General features: G+C 43.0%; 1 protein-coding gene across 1 annotated transcript; it reads left to right on the top strand.

Annotated features, from left to right (window-relative positions):
- Nucleotides 1-885: 885 nt before the first annotated feature.
- Nucleotides 886-17,521, top strand: ELK4 (ETS transcription factor ELK4). Its single transcript, XM_049858449.1, has 5 exons — nt 886-976; nt 8,859-9,074; nt 10,433-11,308; nt 12,078-12,194; nt 13,713-17,521. The coding sequence occupies exons 2-5, from the start codon at nt 8,868-8,870 to the stop codon at nt 13,809-13,811; spliced, it is 1,299 nt and encodes a 432-aa protein (XP_049714406.1). The 5' UTR covers nt 886-976; nt 8,859-8,867; the 3' UTR covers nt 13,812-17,521.
- The last annotated feature ends 1,999 nt before the right edge of the window (nt 17,522-19,520 follow it).

Genomic DNA, 19,520 nt, shown 5'->3' with positions numbered 1-19,520 from the left:
GAGAGACAAGGCTGTGCTTAGTGAGGGGCAGGGCCACGACTGGATTCCAGGTTTCTGGCTCCAAGGCCAGAGCGAGCTTCTCCCACGACCCCAGCGTTCCGACGTGCCAGTCCCCGGGCCAGGGAGCCACACTGCCGATCTGCTGTTTATCGACCGTTCGTAAGCACCGCGAACGGACACCTCCACGAGAAGGTGGTGGCGGCACCCACTCCTCCGGCCAGCCAGCGAGGAGGAAGGCAGGGCGAGCGGCAGAGGGACGAGCCCTCGCACTCAGGCCCCCGGAACGGCTGCTGGGCGGGCGCCACCTCACGCCGCGGACGGAGGAGAGAGCTGGCAGAGGCCCCGGAAGCCAGCGGAGACGGGAGGCCGAAGTCCCGACACAGGTGGCGGCCCTGCTCACGCCGGCCGCGTCGCGCGCCTCAGGAACGGAAAGTAGCCGGACCGAGGCCGGCAGAGTGGCAAGTGGGGAGCTCCAGGGGGCGCCCTCACTGCATCCGCGCCCGAACGCCCACGACCCCCAAGCCAGGTTCTGGGGCGGCCGCGGCTCGCAGCACCCCTGGGGCCCTCGGCTCCTCCCTTCCCGCCCCCGGAAGTGACGCGCGGCGGCTACGGACTCAGGGAGGGGCCCGCTGGGGGGGTTTGAGAGTGGCGGCGGCAGCGGAGCAAGAGGCAGGCCGGGCCTCGGCGAGGGACGCCCGGAGCGCGCGCCCGGCGGGTAGCCGCCCGACGACTCGCGCCGCCGCCGCCGCGAGCCGGGGCGGGGCGCGAGGGGCTGCGGCGGCCGCTGCTCCGGCGGCGAGAGATGCGGGCGGCTGCGGGCACCCGGCGGGCTCGGCTCGGCCGCCGCCGCCTTCTGCTCTGCCGCGGTGGTCGCAGCGGCTGCCGCGCTGTCCTTGGGTTCTCGGCGTGAGGAGGCGGCGGGTGAAGAGGAGCAGCGTGTTCGAGGCGGAGACCAGGAAGGAGCCCCGCGGCCTCGGTGAGCGGCGAGCCGTGCGCGCCCGTCGGGCCCCGCTGCCGCAGCCCCCACGGCCGGGCCCGGGGCCGAGGGGCGCGCGGTACGACAGGAAGTGGGGGCGGGGGCGGGCGGCGTGGGTGCGCGCCCCGCGGGGCCCGCCCCCGCCCGGCCCTGCGTCCCGCGTCCCGCGCGCAGGTGGACGCTGGCGGCCCGCGCGCCGCCCTCGCGCCCCTGCTGGGGTCTCGGGCGGCCCCTGGGACAAACGGCGGCCGTGCTTGTTGGCACGGGTGGGGAGGAGGGGGCGACTCTGACTTTATGTAGCGACAGGAAGTTGGAAAATGAAAGTACAGTAATTCAGTGCTTTCAGAGGCCCCGAGAGGTGGCGGCTCTTCCCCGGACTTTGATCTCCCCTGGGGCACGCGGTCACCAGTGTTTCCTCCTCTCCCCCAGCTCTGTTCATCCGGTGTCGGGCTTCGTTCTGTGGCTGCCACTCTTAAGTGACCCCCGCTCCCCCCTCACTTTCCGCCCCAAGCACAGCTGGGGCGAGGCCGGTGGCAGCTCCACTCCTGGGGAGATCGATTGGAAACCTCTTTTGGGGGCAGAATATGAAGTGGCTCTGGCAGGAAATAAGGGGTATTGTTGACTGAAGTAGGCGAAAGATAGTTGGCTTTCTTCCGAGCTATTGCTATTTGAAGTTTAAGGCGTTTAAATAGAAACTAGGGTTTTATTCTTCATCAAAATGGTTCCCCCATTTACCCTTTTGGTTGTTGGGTTAGACCCCTCCCCACACCCCTCCCCCAGTGCTGCGTGGAAAACTTGATGCTTCAGTGTTTAGGGCTGTCGGTGGTGTTTTCATTAAAGTGTATCATGATTCAAATTTTCCCCCTAAGGAACTCTCTCTTTGATTTATTTAAATATTTAAACTGCATAAGTGGGATCCATTGCGTTCTTAGGGAAATACTGTCTTCAAAGTTTTTTTTGTAATGCAACAGTATACTTTTAATATTCATTTAACATATAGGGTCGCTATGAGTCGGAATCGACTCGACGGCAGTGGGTTTGGTTTTTGGTGTTTAGTTTAAGAGCCTATGCAGTTGAATACATCTGGTTACTTTTTGACAAGAAGATGAATTTTTATAGTACTAAGCTTGATATGTTTTATAATTTTATTTAAGCAGCACTCTGAGGAATTTGGAGACCTTTATTTTTTGAGTCTTAGCTAGTGTTTCTGGAAAACAGTTGTGTTACAGGTCACCACAGCAACTGGAGTATGTGTATTATAAACATGTTTAGGGTGGAAAAGGTTTCATTTAATAGAGACTTCCTTCCCCTAAGAAGTTACTTCAGCATGCTCCTTTCAGTTTAGCATAGGGATTAATCTACTGCTATCTTGGAAGTGTTAAAGTTGTGGTCAATTATGATGTTTTCAGCATTTAACCCCTCAAAGATCAACCTACTACATTTGGGTTAGGTAAGTGTTTCCTTAAGTATTATACTGAAAAGCTCTTAAAACTGTAATTGTACCCATAAACAGAATGACACTCAAGGGGCACACCAGCCCAGGGGCAAGGACTAGAAGGCAGGAGGGGACAGGAAAGCTGGTAACAGGGAACCCAAGGTCGAGAAGGGAGAGTGTTGAGAGCGTTGACATGTCATGGGGTTGTTAACCAGTGTCATAAAACAGTATGTGTACTAACTGTTTAATGGGAAGCTAATTTGTTCTGAAAACCTTCATCTAAAGTACAATAATAAAAAAATACCAGAAAAAAAGTACACACGAAAATCTCTTATGAATACAGAAGGAAAAAAAAAGCTAATTGTAGACTTTCATGAGAAGGCAAATAAACCATCCCTCTCCCATTTGACTGATAGGTAGCAAGAATAAAATAAAATTTATTTTTTAACCCATCATTTCATCTTTGTAATTTTTAATAACTGTCTTTTGGAAAAAAATTCCTGTAGTTCTCTCTTATGGTTGAGAAAATCATTAAAGTTCATACTTAATACCACACTTTTGGGAACTAAAATGAGATTGAACTTAACTACATATCTAGAAGTTCACCAACTTCTCAGTGAAAGAGTAACCTGATAGCAGCGTTGAATGAATGAAATATCCTTTAAAGTACTCACTGAAAATGTCCATTTTTGTGTTATTCAGTCTTTCTCAGAAAAAAACTCGTTCCACAACTTCACTCCCTAGCCGCAATGTCCTTTTTCTTTCATTCTCAACAACCTTCTGTCCCAGGCCCAGAAAATCAAACCCGTTGCCATTGAGTTGATTCCTACTCATAGCGACCCTATAGGGCAGAGTAGAAGCGCCCCATGGGGTTTCCAAGGCTGAAATCTTCACGGAAGCAGACTGCCGCATCTTTCCTCCAGGGAGTGGCCGATGGGCTTGATCTGCCAGTGTTTTTGTTAGGAGCCGAGTGCCTAACCACGGTGCCACCAGGGCTCATCTCACTGCTTGCTACTCCACTAATGAAGGCAAGGTGGAAGTTAAACCTGTACCACCTATGGAACACCCACATACTTTGGGAGCCAACCCGTGGCTCAGGATGGCACTATGTGCACCTTGTGAAGAGTGTTAATGTGCTTCTGTCTGTCTGGGCTCATAGTTTAGCCATTGTAAGCCTGTGGGGCTCAAGCAGTATCTGTAGGTATCAAGACTCCCGGATTTGGTTTTTGGAATTTTTCTAACAACAAATGGAATCAAAAATGCTAAATCTGTAGTAGCCCAGAGATTCCAGTTTTCTGCCTTTCTCTCCTTTCTTCTCTCCTCATCTCTCTCACACACATAATCACACCTCTACGCCATATCAAAAAGGCCAAACCTTTTGCTGTCGAGCCTATTCCGACTCAGAGCGGACCCTATAGCACAGAGTAGAACTGCTCTGTGTGGTTACCAAGGAGCGGCTGGTGGATTCGAAATGCTGACCTTTTTGTTGGCAGCCATAGCTCTTAACTACTGCTCCACCAGGGCTCCTACCGTTATATAAGCATTCTTAATATGGAAGTAATGTCTAGAAATATAGAGACGGAGTTCTTTGGTTAAGCTGTTATTCACTAGGAAGTAGTTGAGTCGAAATTGATTCAGTGGCAACTAACAACGACAGTTTTAACAGGCTGGTTAGCTGTTGTCAGGTTGGCCCCTGACTCATGGCTACCCTGTGCACAACAGAACTAAACACTGTGCCATTCTCATCATTGGTCATAGATTGGACCGTTGTGATCCACAGGGTTTTCACTGGGGGGAGGGAAGTAGATTGCCAGGTCTGTCTTAGTCTGAAAGTTCTACTGAAACCTGTTCAGCATCAAAGCAAGCCTCCGCTGACAGACAAGTGGTGACTGCATGAGGTGCTTGAGCCAGGAATTGAACCCGGGTCTCCCGCATGGAAAGCGAGCATTCTACCACCGACCTGCCAGTGCCTCATTTTAACAGGCTCAGGCTAGCCAATCTTTGTTTAAATGAGAAACCTATGTAGTATAAAAGTAACTTGGCATAAATAGGCATCATCAAATGTCTGGTAAACTCAGAGAAATGACAGGGAACACTCCTTCCACTCTCTCAATAATTGATGGATAGAAAATAAAACCCCTATTTTAACCCGGTTTAAGTGAGGCCGTGAGAAACTATGATTTCTAGTGGGCATGGTTATTTAGCATTGAGGAGGTGTTAGCTGCCACCATGTCGGCCCTGGACTTATGGCAACCCGATGCACAATGGAATGCCCAATCCCGTACCATCCCTGTGATTGGTTGTGGATCTGACTGTTGTGACTCACAGGGTTTTTATTGGCCCATTTGATATTTTGAAAGTAAATACCAGGCATTTCTTCCTAGTCCATTTTAGTCTGGAAGCTGCACTGAAGTGGAGCATCATAGTAACAAGGAAGCCCCCTCTGACAAACAGGTCGTGGTCGCACATGAGATGCACTGGCCAGGAATCCCGCCTGGGCCTCCTGCACGAGCGGTGAGAATTCTGCCACTGGACTACCACTGTCCCCCTAAACATTAAGATTTGTACATTAGTATCCTGCCCTGGTGGAGCTTTGGTTAAACACTCCGCGGCTAACCGAAAATCAGTGGTTCAGACCCACGAGCTGCTCCTCAGGAGAAAGGACCTGGCAGTCTGCTCCCTTAAAAGATTACAGCCTAGGAAGCCTATGGGGCAGTTCTACTGTGCCCCGTAGGGTGGGTCTGAGAAGGAATCCACTGACACAAACAACATCACTTATCCAATATGTAATGCTTTTTTTTTTTTTTTTTTAGATAAAGGTTTACAGAACAAATTAGTTTCTCATTAAATAATTAGTACACACATATTGTTCTATGACATTGGTTAACAACCCTACAACATGTCAACACTCTCCCTTCTTGACCTTGGATGCCCTGTTACCAGCTTTCCTGTTCCCTCCTGCCTTCTAGTCCTTGCCCTTGGGCTGGTGGGCCCCATTAGTCTCATAGTGTTTTGTGGGTCTGTGTAATCTTTGGCTGGAGGGTAAACCTTGGGAGTGACTTCATTACTGAGCTAAGAGGGTGTCCGGGGGCCATACTCTCGGGGTTTCTCCAGGCTCTGTCAGGCCAATAAGTCTGGTCTTTTTTTTGTGAGTTAGAATTTTGTTCTCCATTTTTCTCCAGCTCTGTCCAGGACCCTCTATTGTGATCCCCGTCAGAGCAGTCAGTGATGGCAGCTGGGCACCATCTACCTATACTGGACTCAGTCTGGTGGAGGCCATGGTAGTTGTGGTCCGTTAGTCCTTTGGACTAATCTTTCCCTCGTGTCTTTAGTTTTCTTCATTCTCCCTTGTTCCCAAAGGGGCAGGACCAGTGGAGTATCGATGGCTGCTTGCAGGCTTTTAAGACTCCAGATGCTACTCATCAAAGTAGAATGTAGAACATTTTCTTTATAAACTATGTTATGCCAATTGAGCTAGATGTTCCCTGAGACCATAGTTCCCACAGCCCTCAGTGCAGCCATTGGTCCCTCCAGGGAGTTTGGATGTATGTATCTATGGAGCTTCCATGACCTTGCCTTGGACAGGTTGTGCTGGCTTCCCCAGCATGTAATGTTTCTTTATGTGGGTGCTTTTATATCCATCCAGGAGGTGGTTTCCCTCATGAGTATAGTATATGACTGTGATTAGAGGAACTTGGCTTCAGAGCCTCAGCCTCTGTTAACTCTGTGGTTCTGGAAGATGTTTCTCCCTTTCTATTTATTATTTTCCCATTTCACTTTTAGGTAACAGTATCTCTGTACAACCAGCTTCACAGTGATACCATGAGGATTATTGGAGGACATTTTCATTGTTTCAGAAAACTTACAGAAACTGAGATATTTATCTTCAGCTCTTTATCTTTGCCCTTTTTGGAAACAGACATGTTTGATTTTTAAGGATCCCATCCTCTTAGTTGTTGTTATTAGAATTAGGCTTCTCAGGCCTAACTTTTAGAATGTTTCTAGTGTTAGGGTTGTTGGTTTGTTTCCTTCCCCTTAGGTTTTTTTTTTTTTAATTATCAGAATATAATTGACATACCATAAAATTTGCCTATTTAAGTGTACAGTTCGGTGGTTTTTAGTGTAGGCACAAAAGTTGTACAGCCATCACCACCATCCACCTTGAGAATATTTCCATCACCCCAAAAAGAAACCCTGTACCCACTAGCAGTCACTCCCCATTGCTCCCCCGCCAGCCCTAAGCAACCACTAATCTACTTTCTGTTTCTACAGATTTGCCTATTCTGGACATTTCTTATAAATGAAATCTTACAGCATGTGGTCTTCTGTGACTGGCTTCTTCCATTTAGCATAATGTTTTCAGGGTTCATCATGTTGTAGCATGCATCAGTAACTCACGCTTTTTTATGGCCAAACATGCCACTGTGTGGTTGTGCCACATGTTGTTTATCCTTCCATTGGTTAATAGACGTTTGGGTTGTTTCCACTTTTTGACTATTACGAATAATGGTGCTATGAGCATTTGTGTGCAAGTTTTTGTGTGGACATATGTTTTTAAATTCTTTTGGGTGTATACGTAGGAGTGGAATTGCTGGGTCATGTGGTTACTCTGTTTAGCATTTCGAGGAACTGCGGAGCTGTTTTCCAAAGTGGCTGTACCATTTTACACTTCCACTAGCCTTGTATGAGGGTTCCAGTTTCGTTTATATCCTTGCTGATACTGTTATTATCTGTCTTTTTCATTATAGCTATCCTAGTGGGTGTGTGAAGGGGTATCTCGCGTGGTTTTGATTTTCATTTCCCTAATCATGTTGAGCATCTTTTCATGTGCTTACTGGACATTTGTATATCTTCTTGGGAGAAATGTCTTTTCAAATCCCATGCCCATTTTAAAATTTTTTTTTAATTGAGTTTTAAGAGTTCTTTATATATTGTGGATACAAGTCCCTTATGAGATACATGATTTTGAAAATGCTTTCTCCCATCCCGTGAACTGTCTTTTCACTTGACAGTATTGTTTATATCACAAAAGTTTTAAATTTTGGCATATTCCAGTTTGTCTGTTTTTGTAGTGTTAGGTTTTAATGGAATTGATTTAATTTGTTTTCAGGCCCTCTTTTGGTCCATTGAGTTCTCGTTCCTAGATAAACACAGGAAGGTCTTGTTTTGTGAAGGTTTTCAGTTATAAGCTTCTTGGGAAGACCTTGTATGTATTTGGCCAGAGTGTTTGCCCTAAAGAATTCTTCCTAATAGACAAAGTGTTTTGAAGTTTTACAAGGAGAATAATACATTGTGAGCATTTCCTCACTGATCCATTGACTAAACCAGTAGTTCTCAACTGGGTGATTTTATTCCCCCATAGACAGTTGGCAAGGCCTGAGACATTTTTGGTTGTCCCAGCTGGGCAGAGGGCGCTATTGGTATCCAGTGGGTAGTGACCCAGGATGCTTTTAAACTGTGTACAGTGCACAGGACCATCCCCCACAACAAAGAATTATTTGGCCCAAAATATCAATAGCACCAAAAATACCAAGCGTGGATAAACAGGGAGATGGTAAAGCTTGAGATATTGAAGGATTTTTCTTCATTTTGTGTCTTGATAATAAAATAAAATGAAACCCTGGTGGTGTAATGGTTAAATACTACCGCTGCTAACCAAAGGGTCTGCAGTTCGAATCCACCAGGTGCTCCTTGGAAACTCTATGGGGCAGTTCTTTCCTGTCCTGTAGGGTCGCTATGAGTCAGAATCGACTTGATGGCGCTGGGTTTGGTAATCAAATAAAAGGAGGATCTGTGTGGATAGACTGTCTGGATGGAATGGTGACAGAACTTGTGAATTAAATCAGGGAACATTTTGCTGAATTCTGGGTGCTGACAATTTGTATGGAAATTACATTTACGGTAATGGAACTATTCAAAGGGGCAACATCAGTGATGTAAGAGTAGATTATTCCTTACACCTTGGCCCTGAAGCAACACGCGTACATGAACTAACTGGGTTGATTTAGTTAGATGCTGAAACAGTGATCTCCTCAGAGAATATGACAATGGAGGTTAATTAACAGCGATATTCAAGTGATTGGTAATCTTCAGTCCGCTCCTGTAATTCATAGAGCTAGCATTATCTTTCCTAAAAGTCACTTGTTGCGTAAGAGAAAGATTTTTCTTAAACGGAATGGCATGGCAGTTATGAGTTTGCACTCTGGACCCAGATTGCCTGGGTTTAAATTTCAGCTCCAGCGTTTGTTTGTGTGCCTTAGACAAGTTTCTTAACCCTTTTATGAATCATTTTTTCATATGTAAAATGGGGAGGCAATAGTATTGATCTTGCAGGATTATTATGGAGATGAATTGATTCATCTAGAGCCCTTAAAACAGCGCCTAAGGTGGTGTTGTGGAGTGTTGGCTGTTAATCTTCCGTCTGTCTTGTCTGTGTCCCCCCTGTAGCCCCTTGCTATGGACAGCGCTGTCACCCTGTGGCAGTTCCTTCTTCAGCTCCTGCAGGAGCCTCAGAACAAGCACATGATCTGCTGGACCTCTCGGGATGGGGAGTTCAAGCTTCTGCAGGCAGAAGAGGTGGCTCGTCTCTGGGGAATGCGTAAAAACAAGCCAAACATGAATTACGACAAACTTAGCCGAGCCCTCAGATACTATTACGTAAAGGTAATACACAGCCCAATCTTGACACTGTATAAAACCAAAACCTAACCCATTGTTGTCAATTCGATTGTGACTCATAGCGACCGTATAGGACAGACTAGAACTGCCCCGTAGGGTTTACAAGGAGTGGCTGGTGCATTTGAACTGCCGACCTTTCGGTTAGCAGCCAAACTCTTAACCACTGCGCCACCAGGAATCCTGATACTGTATAAACCAACCAAACCAAACCCAGTGCTGTCGAGTCGATTCCGACTCATAGTGACCCTATAGGACAGAGTAGAACTGCCCCATAGAGTTTCCAAGGAGCGCCTGGGGGATTCGAACTGCTGACCCTTTGGTTACCAGCCGTAGCACTTAACCACTACGCCACCACGGTTTTCTGATACTGTATAAAAAAAAAATTTTTAGAGACCCTTAAAATAAGAATTGTTCTTTCTCTCCTTGAGGGTATAGATACTAATATCTGGTTTATTTTAATCCAATTTATTTTATACCCTCGGCAGTTTGGAAGTAGGATAAAAGGAATGGCCCTGCTGTGTTTCTACAAACTCCCGTCACACATTTTTCTTCCTAATTGCAGTTGTCTTTAAAAGACGAAGGGAGTACAGGTTTGGAATAAGATAAAGGAAACTTGCGATTCTTGAGGATAAATAAATTATTCATGTGTATGTCGTAATTTAAGAATTACCATATAAATACTTGTTCTTGTAGGTTTACTTAATTTTTAGTTTTTAGTGTAACCTGGGGAACACAAGTTAATACCTTAAAGAATAACACATAAAGTTGATTTCTTAGTTAAAATTGTACTTTGTACTTAATTTCTAATTATTTTGAATGTATTTTGGGCCCTGAGATAAAAACAAATGGCTCAGGAGAATAGAATTAGGATGAGAAGCTGAGCTCTTAATTTCTTTAACCTTTAAGTGGTTGATCCTATCAGCTCTCTTTATGGAGATACTAGGTAAGAATTTCTGAAGGAAGTAGGAGCCTTAGCAGAAGTAATGTCCTAAATTCCACTTGGCTTACTCAGGATGTGTATACCTGTGTCTTTGGAATTGTTTGGAATTGCATTTCAGCAATTTCTGACTTAATACAGATACTTGGTTGAGAGTATTAAGCAATTAAAGTCTTTTAGGTTTTATGTAATAAGACATTTAAATGCTCTTGCCTTAATTTATGCTCCATAATAGTGGGGACTGTGTTCGGTATGGCGAGATAAATTTGGATGATTTTGAAGCTTTTAAGTAAACTGTGTCTAGGTCTCAAAGAGAAGACAGACATCCTTAGGTCAGCTTTTTTAATATGCTGTGGCATATAAGTTTATCAGAAAGTATAAGAATGCTTATTTTGTTTGCCTACAGAATATCATCAAAAAAGTGAATGGTCAGAAGTTTGTGTACAAGTTCGTCTCTTACCCGGAGATTTTGAACATGGATCCAATGACAGTGGGCAGGATTGAGGGAGACTGTGAAACGTTAAGCTTCAGTGAAGTCAGCAGCAGTTCCAAAGATGCGGAGAATGGAGGGAAGGAGAGACCACCACAGCCTGGTGCCAAGACCTCCAGCCGCAATGACTACATACACTCTGGCTTATATTCCTCGTTTACTCTCAACTCTTTGAACTCCTCCAATATGAAGCTTTTCAAATCTATAAAGATTGAGAATCCAGCGGAGAAATTGGCAGAGAAGAAATCTCCCCAGGAGCCAACATCATCTGTCATCAAATTTGTGACAACACCTTCCAAAAAGCCACCACTTGAACCTGTTGCCGCTAGCATCTCAACTGGCCCAAGTGTTTCGCCATCTTCAGAAGAAACTATCCAAGCTTTGGAGACTTTGGTTTCCCAAAAACTGCCTTCTCTGGAAGCCCCAGTGTCTGCATCCAGCATAACTCCCGCTTTTACCACCACCCCTCCTGTTGCGTCCCTGTCCCCGTCTTTGCGGGAGCCTCCTAGAACGCCCTCACCACCACTGAGCTCTCACCCGGATGTCGACACAGACATTGATTCAGTGGCTTCGCAATCGATGGAACTTCCCGAGAACTTGTCACTAGAGCCTAAAGACCAGGATTCAACTTTGCCAGAAAAGGACAAAACAAATAATTCATCAAGATCCAAGAAGCCCAAAGGATTAGAACTGGCACCCACCCTTGTGATCACAGGCAGTGATCCCAGCCCACTAGGCATCTTAAGCCCATCCCTGCCCACAGCGTCTCTTACACCGGCACTTTTTTCACAGGTAGCTCGCTCTTGCTTTTTAGCATCTCCTTTGTTTGCATTTATTCACTTTCTTAAACAAATCCAGATTTTGTAGTCACAAGCTCTCATTCTGCTACTTAGTTTTGTCTTAGGTTATGTTTGATCCTGTGAAAGTAGCCCAATTTCTCAACTAGGCTTGCCAAATAAAAGGTTTATTCTGTTAAAAATTTTACTGTGCTATATAAATAAACAAATATTTTGGTTTTTCCACTTCTTCCTAAAGGAAACAAGTTTTTTTTTTTTTTTGCTCTTATAAAACTAGATATCTTATTTAAAAAAAAAAAAGGTAATAATCTGAAGTTAAGAGAACAATAGGTCCTGAGAACCTTAAGGAAAATGATTGGTGTGATGTTAAGTAACAAGTTTATGCAGTAGAATTAGGTATTTATTAACTTGCTCATCTCATACAACATTTTAATAGGTAGGTTACTCCCAGCCCTTCTCATTGTAAAGAAACCTGCGTGTGAATCAGTTACCCATTAGTCCTCTGTACCCGAATTCAGATTGGTTCTCTTATTTGGGAAATACCCTATAGGAGCTGGGCAAAAAAAAAAAAAAAATTATTTTGATCTTTCTTAGGTTGTACAAATATTTTGAGTTTTTCCTGATGATAAATTTTTAGAGTTGGTGATATTTGAAGTGGAGAGCGGGACACTGTTGTGTTCAGGGCTGTGTGTGTGTATTATATTAAGGACGGGACATAACCCTAACAGGTCATTTAATGGATTTTTTTGCTTCGTGTATTGCAGACGCCCATATTACTGACCCCGAGCCCCTTACTCTCCAGTATCCACTTCTGGAGTACTCTCAGCCCTGTTGCTCCCCTGAGTCCAGCCAGACTGCAAGGTGCTAACACACTTTTCCAGGTAAATGACCTAAAAGGCCTGTTTCTTATAATTGGGGCATGTTAAATGAAGAAATAGCCAAAAAGGCACTGTCCCCTGTTCAGTTTAACCATTCTACAGCATATATTTAATAAATGTTCTTTGATTTATTTTTTAATTTCTAAGTGTTCATTTCCTAGCCAGCAAACAGCACGGATAAATATTCATAGCAAAGTTTCCTTCTTTTTCGTTTAATATTACACGTTTGAGATAGACCAAGAATTGTTCAATATCCTAGTAGATTTTGAGCCCACACAAATTTTTTCTGTTATTTTAAACACTAGAAATCCTTTATTTTTAGAAAAACCAAAAACCAACCCCACTGCTGTCATGGTTAAATATATATGTGTATTTTAGGGGAGCCTCTCTGCACATAGGTTTCTCCTTTTAATTGAGGGTTTAAAAAAAAAATTCAGAAAGCCTTGAGAATAGTATATCAAATACTCCCATTTCCTCCTCAGAACTGGTATTTGTGAACATTTTAACATCTTAAAAAAAAAAAAAAAATTATCGCTTTACCAAGACGTTAGGAAAATTCTTGGAGTTTTTTTTTTTTTCATTGTACTTCAGGTGAAGGTATACAGAACACAAACTAGTTTCTCATCAAACTGGGTTCCCTATTACCAGCTTTCCTGTTCCCTCCTTTCTTCTAGTCCTTGCCCCAGGGCTGATAAGGTCTTGTAGTTTTTAACCATTATTTTGCCCCAGAGTATGTAGACTTTATAACTTGCAGACTTTCTTGTGGTTAATTCATTCAGTTATTCACAGGTGACTTACTTTCTTACAGTTTGTCATCTAACTTTTCATTTGTTCTTTGGGAATGGTAAGGGAAGAAAAGAAAATTAAAATCTTTCTACTTCTCCATTTGTTTGCAAGAAGCCCTAAATTATGGATGAGAAAGTGTATTGAGAACTTCCCATATTCCATTTTTAGATGTGTCTTTGCCCTTCACTGACAGACAGTTGAGTTGTGGAGTCACCTGAGACCTTATATAGCTTCAACCTCAGAGTCCATGCAGGGACGCCCCTTTATAGGGCGACCCCCCTGTAACTGCCTGTGCCCGTACAGAGAGTTAGTAGATGGGTGTTTCTTTCTGTACCTTTCTGGACCCCTTCAGCGGGTCTATGATTTGCTTTATAATTGAATTACACTCTGTAGTGCATATTGTCACTACTGAACTTTCTGAAGTCTTCCTTTGGGAATGAGGTGTGAAGGAAGCCTGTATGCTTTAGCATATAAGGGAAGGTGTAAGTTTGTTCTTTGTTCCATTTTATCAAGGCAGTGGGGAAGGTGTTAATGTTAAAAACCACTTTTTCATTAAAGTTTTTGTTACGATGTCACATTCTTCCTTGATGAGCAATGGCTGACTTTGGGAGGACCAGGCACTGTGAACCCTTGCAGAACCCCGTTGTCTTCTGCCTCAGGGAATATTTAGTTGGGCTGAAAGTAAAAGTTGGGGTTGAGTAATAAGATGATGATGTGTTTTATTTTCTTTCTCAGTTTCCTTCTGTACTGAACAGTCATGGGCCATTCACTCTGTCTAGCCTGGATGGACCTTCCACTCCTGGCCCATTTTCCCCAGACCTACAGAAAACATAATGTGTGCCCTGTGGAATGAGAGAACTGGGGAACAAAGAAGCAGAGAGACATTCACCGTGATTACATCTGAAGTGAGCAATTGATAAATCCACAAAGCTGATAAAGGACTGTTGTGATTTCTCCCATTCCCCATCAAACTGCCTTTTTGGAATTCCTTTGACTAGGACTCAAGTTGAACTCTGTATAAAAATGCCTTAATTGGAGTCCAGACTCCACCTCCTTCTCTTTTCTTTTTCGTAGTATTTTGAGCTTTGTATTAAAGTTTTGGTGGGATTTTGCCTTGCAAGAGCAGTCAAGGACAGAGTTACTCATTCTGGCCATTGGGACCCTTTGGCCAGAAAAAAAAAAAAAACATGCTTAGAGTATATTAAGAAATACTAGTTAAATGAAATTGGCCATATCTTTAGGACTTAAGTGTGCTGTGTTGAACCATGAAAAATGAGCTGTAAAGAATCATTCCTATTCTCACAGAGTAAGAGTGGAGCAGTGCTATTGGGGAGATTTTTTTTGTGTGTGAACTGTGACATATGTCAGCAGCTCCACAAAATGCATCTTGTTTACATTCATTCAGGGTGGATCTCTTAGCCATATATGTGATCTTGCCTGAACCTGTCAACAGAGCATAGAGCTAGTCTACCGCAACCTAGGAAGATTTGTAAACCTGGGGTTTTAGACAGTGTTTGGAACATCCAGTGAGAATATGGGACCCCACATCTAGCATGGAAGTGTCTGCCCTCTGGGCGATGTGACCACATATTCCTGAAATACAGTATGGTAAATGCTGTCTTTTCATCGAGATGAACCTGGGCTTTGAAAAATTGAGGCGCCTTTGAAGATTCAGTTAAATAACTTGAAACGTGAGATGTTTTCCCAGATAGAAGATGCTCAAGTAAAGGACTGTATTTTCTGTTCCTTTGACCTCATATTCTGTGGTATAGTTATCTTCTTTTCCTTTTAAATTTAAGGTTCTTAGAGGTTGTGATAGTTTTAAGAATGGAATTAGGAAGATGAAATGCAAAGGGAAGCCTCCAGATCAGTAGTGAGGTAAAGATGTGCTTATTTCTTCCAATTTATTTTTAATTAGGAAGGAGCGGAGTTCACTCGGGAATGCTCGCACATAGGGTTGGATTGTTTGTTTAGTGGTAAACAATTTCAGCCTCGGGCCTAAATCACCACGTTTATAAGATATGACCATACAGCCAGGTGCAGACAGATTTGTTGGTTTCCCCAAACTGAATTGAAATTATTCCCACAGCAGGACCTTTGGTTGATATATTTGGCTCTAAAGCCCAGGATGAAATTATATGCCAGCACCACCACCCTGCCCATTAAAATCTTCTTTTAACCCTAGAAATAGTCCCTGTAATTGACTCACATGAACTGAATGGGAGGAGGGAGTAAGGACTGGGGGACTCAGAATGACAGAGACAAGCCAGCATGTTCCAGGTGCATTATATTCCCTGTAAGATGTTTATATACAGTGTAGAGAAGTTTGTGTAGGACGTCTGTGCTAGCTCCCTAGGAGTGACCTTTCTATTTGTAGGTTGAAGGTCTGTTCTGGGTCATGTGTGGCTATCAGCCGAGAGTCCTGGTTCTGAAAAGTGCAATAGTAGTGTTAGACGGCAGCGTCCATTTCCTTTGCATGCCTGTTTGAAATTAGACCTCTCAGCAGCACTTTCAAATAGTTTATTAGGTTAATTAACATTTTGTACCTTAAGTAATAAATATTGATGACTCGAGTTAACTAGAAGTTTTAAATTTTCAAAGCACAGAAGTATTTTGCCTTTTTTTTTTAATCCACAGAAGTTTATTTTCTCATATTTTGCCTTTTTGAATTAAAGGAGAAAAGCCATTTGTTTTCAGAGATGGTAAGGAACTGTCTCAGCATGGGGGTGCTTGGGAACCACAGGTACCATTAAAAAGCAGTAAAAGCAACTTGTTAGGAACCAATTTTGTGAGTCCTCTTTCTATGCACCTATCTGGAGAGCCTCTGAGAGGTGTGAGGCGTTAGGAGTTAATGATCTGTCTTCTCTTTGAGATCAGCTAATTTGGGAGAAGCTTGTGTGTGTGTGTGTGTTTTCTTTTTATTAATGAAAGTTTACATCCTTAGCTAAAGGTATGAGACAGAATGTTCTGTTTGTAGACTGCCTCCTTCCTAGATAAGTCTTCAGCTTCGTATTTGGACATACACAGAGTTCTTACATCAAAAGGTGACATACCATTTTAACATCAGTATTCCCTGGAAAGACTTATATTTGGTAGTTGTGGTGGTTTCCATCAGTTGCCAGAATGAATGCTGTTGGGCACCAGCGGCCTACACTAAAGGAGGGTAAGCAGGTTGTACGGGGTTTGAGGACATCTGCTGTCAGTGATTGTTCTAGCTTTTCTTCTACTCTGGCCCCATTCGCTCAGTGGTGTGCTGGAAAATATTTAACAGCCAGGCTCTCTGGGGGAAAAAAAGCCCTTAATTTGTAGCCTTTGCCCATTTCTGTGATGTAAATTACTCCCACTGTGACTGATTTCAGGCCACCACCATACAGTTGGGAAGAGATAATGTAGGCTTGACTCAGAGCTGCTGCCAGCAAGCCACTGCATTTGCCACCCAAGAGTGGGTTTTTACATAATTTCTAAAATAACTTTTTTTGTTCACATCTCATTATTTAAAATACAGAATTAAAGTCACGTGTCTGACTTTAGTAATGCTTTTTTTAATGATTTGCCATGGTGCTTTTGCAGTGTTAAAGTCCTCGTGGCATGTTTTGTGTTCAGGTAAAGTAGAAACTCTCATTGACTTTTTTTTTTTTTCCCTGGTATATAATTGAAGACTCCAGAGGCCCCCCACAAGTCAACCTTAAACTTAGAGTTAAAATACAGGTTTAGTTTTTTTTTTTCCCCAGATTTTGATGGGAAAAGTAACCCATGACCCTTAATAGTAAAAGGGCACTGGATTTTTTTTTTTTTTCCAAACTGGGAAAATTCCTTGAAGATTTACATATTGTTTTAGAGTTAAAAAAAAAAAAAAAAGACTGCCTGTTGAGTCTGTATACCTGGCGTGATTTCTGGTTTTCTCCATACTTGTCAGTTAGGCTCGGAGGGGAAAATAAATCATAGGCTTGGAATTCTTGAACTGCACCTGCAGGCTGTTGATTGTATCACATCAGCTCTGTTTACACCTGTCACTGTAGGGTGTCTAGTCTGTCAACATTTTTCATCCTGATCTCAGAATTTGTGTTGTGATTCTGAAATTCTAAAAAGTAGCTTTGTATCTTTCTAGTGAATTTGAGCACGGGTAGAGTAACTCATTGATATTTCAGAAAAGCAACCTCTAAGTCTTTTGAACACATATTTTGAAGAGTGGAAAGATTTTGAACACAAATGCCCTATTAAAAATCCATACATCTACATGCTGAGTTATGTACCACTATACTAATGATGAGCCTTGGTGGCGCGGTGGTTAAGAGTTTGGCTGCTAACCGAAAAGGGCAGCAGTTTGAATCCACTAGCTGCTCCCCTGTGGCACAGTGATTAAGCACCCTGCTGCTAACCTTTCTGAAAGATCAGTGGTTCGAACCCACCAGCAGCTCCTCGAGTGAAAGACCTGGGGACCTGCTCCTGTAAAGGTTACAGCCTAGGAAAACCTGTGGGGCAGTTCTGCTCTGTCACATGAGGCCATTATGAGTTGGAAATGACTCGATGGCATAAAACGTACTAATGTGTGTCCATTATAATGTAATATGTCCATTATAAAATGTGAAAATAGACATCAAGGATGACATAGAGAGTAAATATTGCATACAAGTTCTAATACTTTCTTCCTATACCTGACACACATTCAACTTTAAATACCACTGACTCAGGATATTGCTTTGGTCTAATCCTCGGGGAAAGAAGTGTGTGCCTTTGTTGTGATATGTGGAGAACTCTTTCACAGATTTTCATGTCAAATCTCTAGAAGTAATCTGGAATTTTTAGGAGAGCTCGTTATCACCTTTCTGGAATTGCACATTCTTTTTCATAAGTTGCCAGATAAATAGCCCACTACCAGATTTTTCCAGGGACTTCACCCATGTTATTTTTGACAACAGCCTGTTGTCTCTTTCCTCTTAGTATTCAGTATGATTCTGTATTTTACTGGTCTGTTGATAAATTTTTAAGCCTTCTCTCTTATATTTTGCCAACAAATTCAGAATTATTTCAAGTTGCTTTATGTTAAAATACATAACTTCCATTTTCTTGCTGCATTAGTAAAATTTTTTTTTTCGGTGCAGTGACATTTCAGCATCTGAAGGAATGCTTTTCTGGTCGAGTCGGTTCTGTTTATGACTTCATTTACCATTGTTTTACACTACTTGTTTACATGGCAGAAATCTAGAATTGTGCTGTTGTTAGTTGTCTAAATAAGTGTGGCTGTGAGCGCAGGTCTCTGTGCAGAAGCCTGGGGCTCTGAGTGAGTCACCAAACCAGCAGGAAAGAGAGACTGCCCGTGATGTAGTCTGTTGTCTGAGGGGAGGACAGAATATATTATGTGAACATGGGGTGGAACGAAGTGATGGCTCAGTCTGCAGTCATGTAAGTGAAGTTGAGGTCGACCATCATTGTCTCTCTTGAGGGAGGTGCTCTGAGCAGAGAACAGGTCCTATGGAAAGTATTTTGTTCATTATCTGCTTGGCTCTGGGTCAACAAATAAGTGTTTTGTTACTGCTTTTAATGCTGCTGGCCTTGCCTGAGACAAGGTGCCCAGTTACTTTTCTTATGTCATCGGAACTCTGCTTACTGAAGTTGAAGTTATAATCTTAGAATCTAGAATTGTTGTGGGTGGTGGTGTAGTAAGCAGGACAGAAGGCGGTCTGATTTCATTTCTTGTACTTGGTGGAACCTGTTAGTATAAAAAGTCCTGTTTTGACCTGTAAAGTGAGCAGATCTGAAAGGTGGTTGTCGATGTGGAATAGCTGTTCCGTTTGAAGCTGCCAGTTTCTTCAAGCTGCTCTTCTGGGAAAAAACCTTTTTTTTTTTTTTTGTAAAGTCACAGCCTGCCAGAAAGTAGCAATTTCTAGGATGCTGCCATTCACACTTACCCACTGTGAAAGACAGAAACCCAGAGTGGTCTGTGGGAGAAGGAAATGGTGGCTGTAGGCTTTCTCTAGAAACCAGGAAATCCAAGTTTGCGTTAACATGATTTTAAATGAAACCTTTAACGAGAAAATCTACGAGAGATGCAATCAGACATACTAAGTCTCTTGAACTTGAATCTTTTGAGAATAATACATATCAGGAAGTATAAAATTTTACTTTGAAATTTTTAATTAGGAGACTAGAACATTTGTTTCCAAGTCATTTTGATGCTTTGACTAAGTATGTGTGTGTGTGTGTACTGAGTGTGTATGTGTATTTTCAGAGGGAACATGTATTATTCATCCTCTAGGCTCCTAGGCTATTTCATATAAGAACTTAAACTGCTGCACTTTGCAGTTGCCACTTCTTAAAGGTTAATGCCTTGCACATTTCACATTTTTTTAGTACCTAAATTGTAGACCTTATAGACTGACCGCTTGCCAGCTTTTTAGAAGTACGGCGCTACATGGGATGTATTCTAGACAAAATTGTCGGAAACTCTTCTCATGTGCTCGTGTTACTGAGCCAATAAGGATGTCCTCTCTTAAAAGTTCTACATTTACTTTCGCTTCTGTGTAAAATCCTTAACTGGTTGGG

Source organism: Elephas maximus, chromosome 18, assembly GCF_024166365.1.
Source record: "Elephas maximus indicus isolate mEleMax1 chromosome 18, mEleMax1 primary haplotype, whole genome shotgun sequence".
NCBI lineage: Eukaryota > Metazoa > Chordata > Mammalia > Proboscidea > Elephantidae > Elephas > Elephas maximus.
This window is presented reverse-complemented; position numbering and strand designations above follow the sequence as displayed.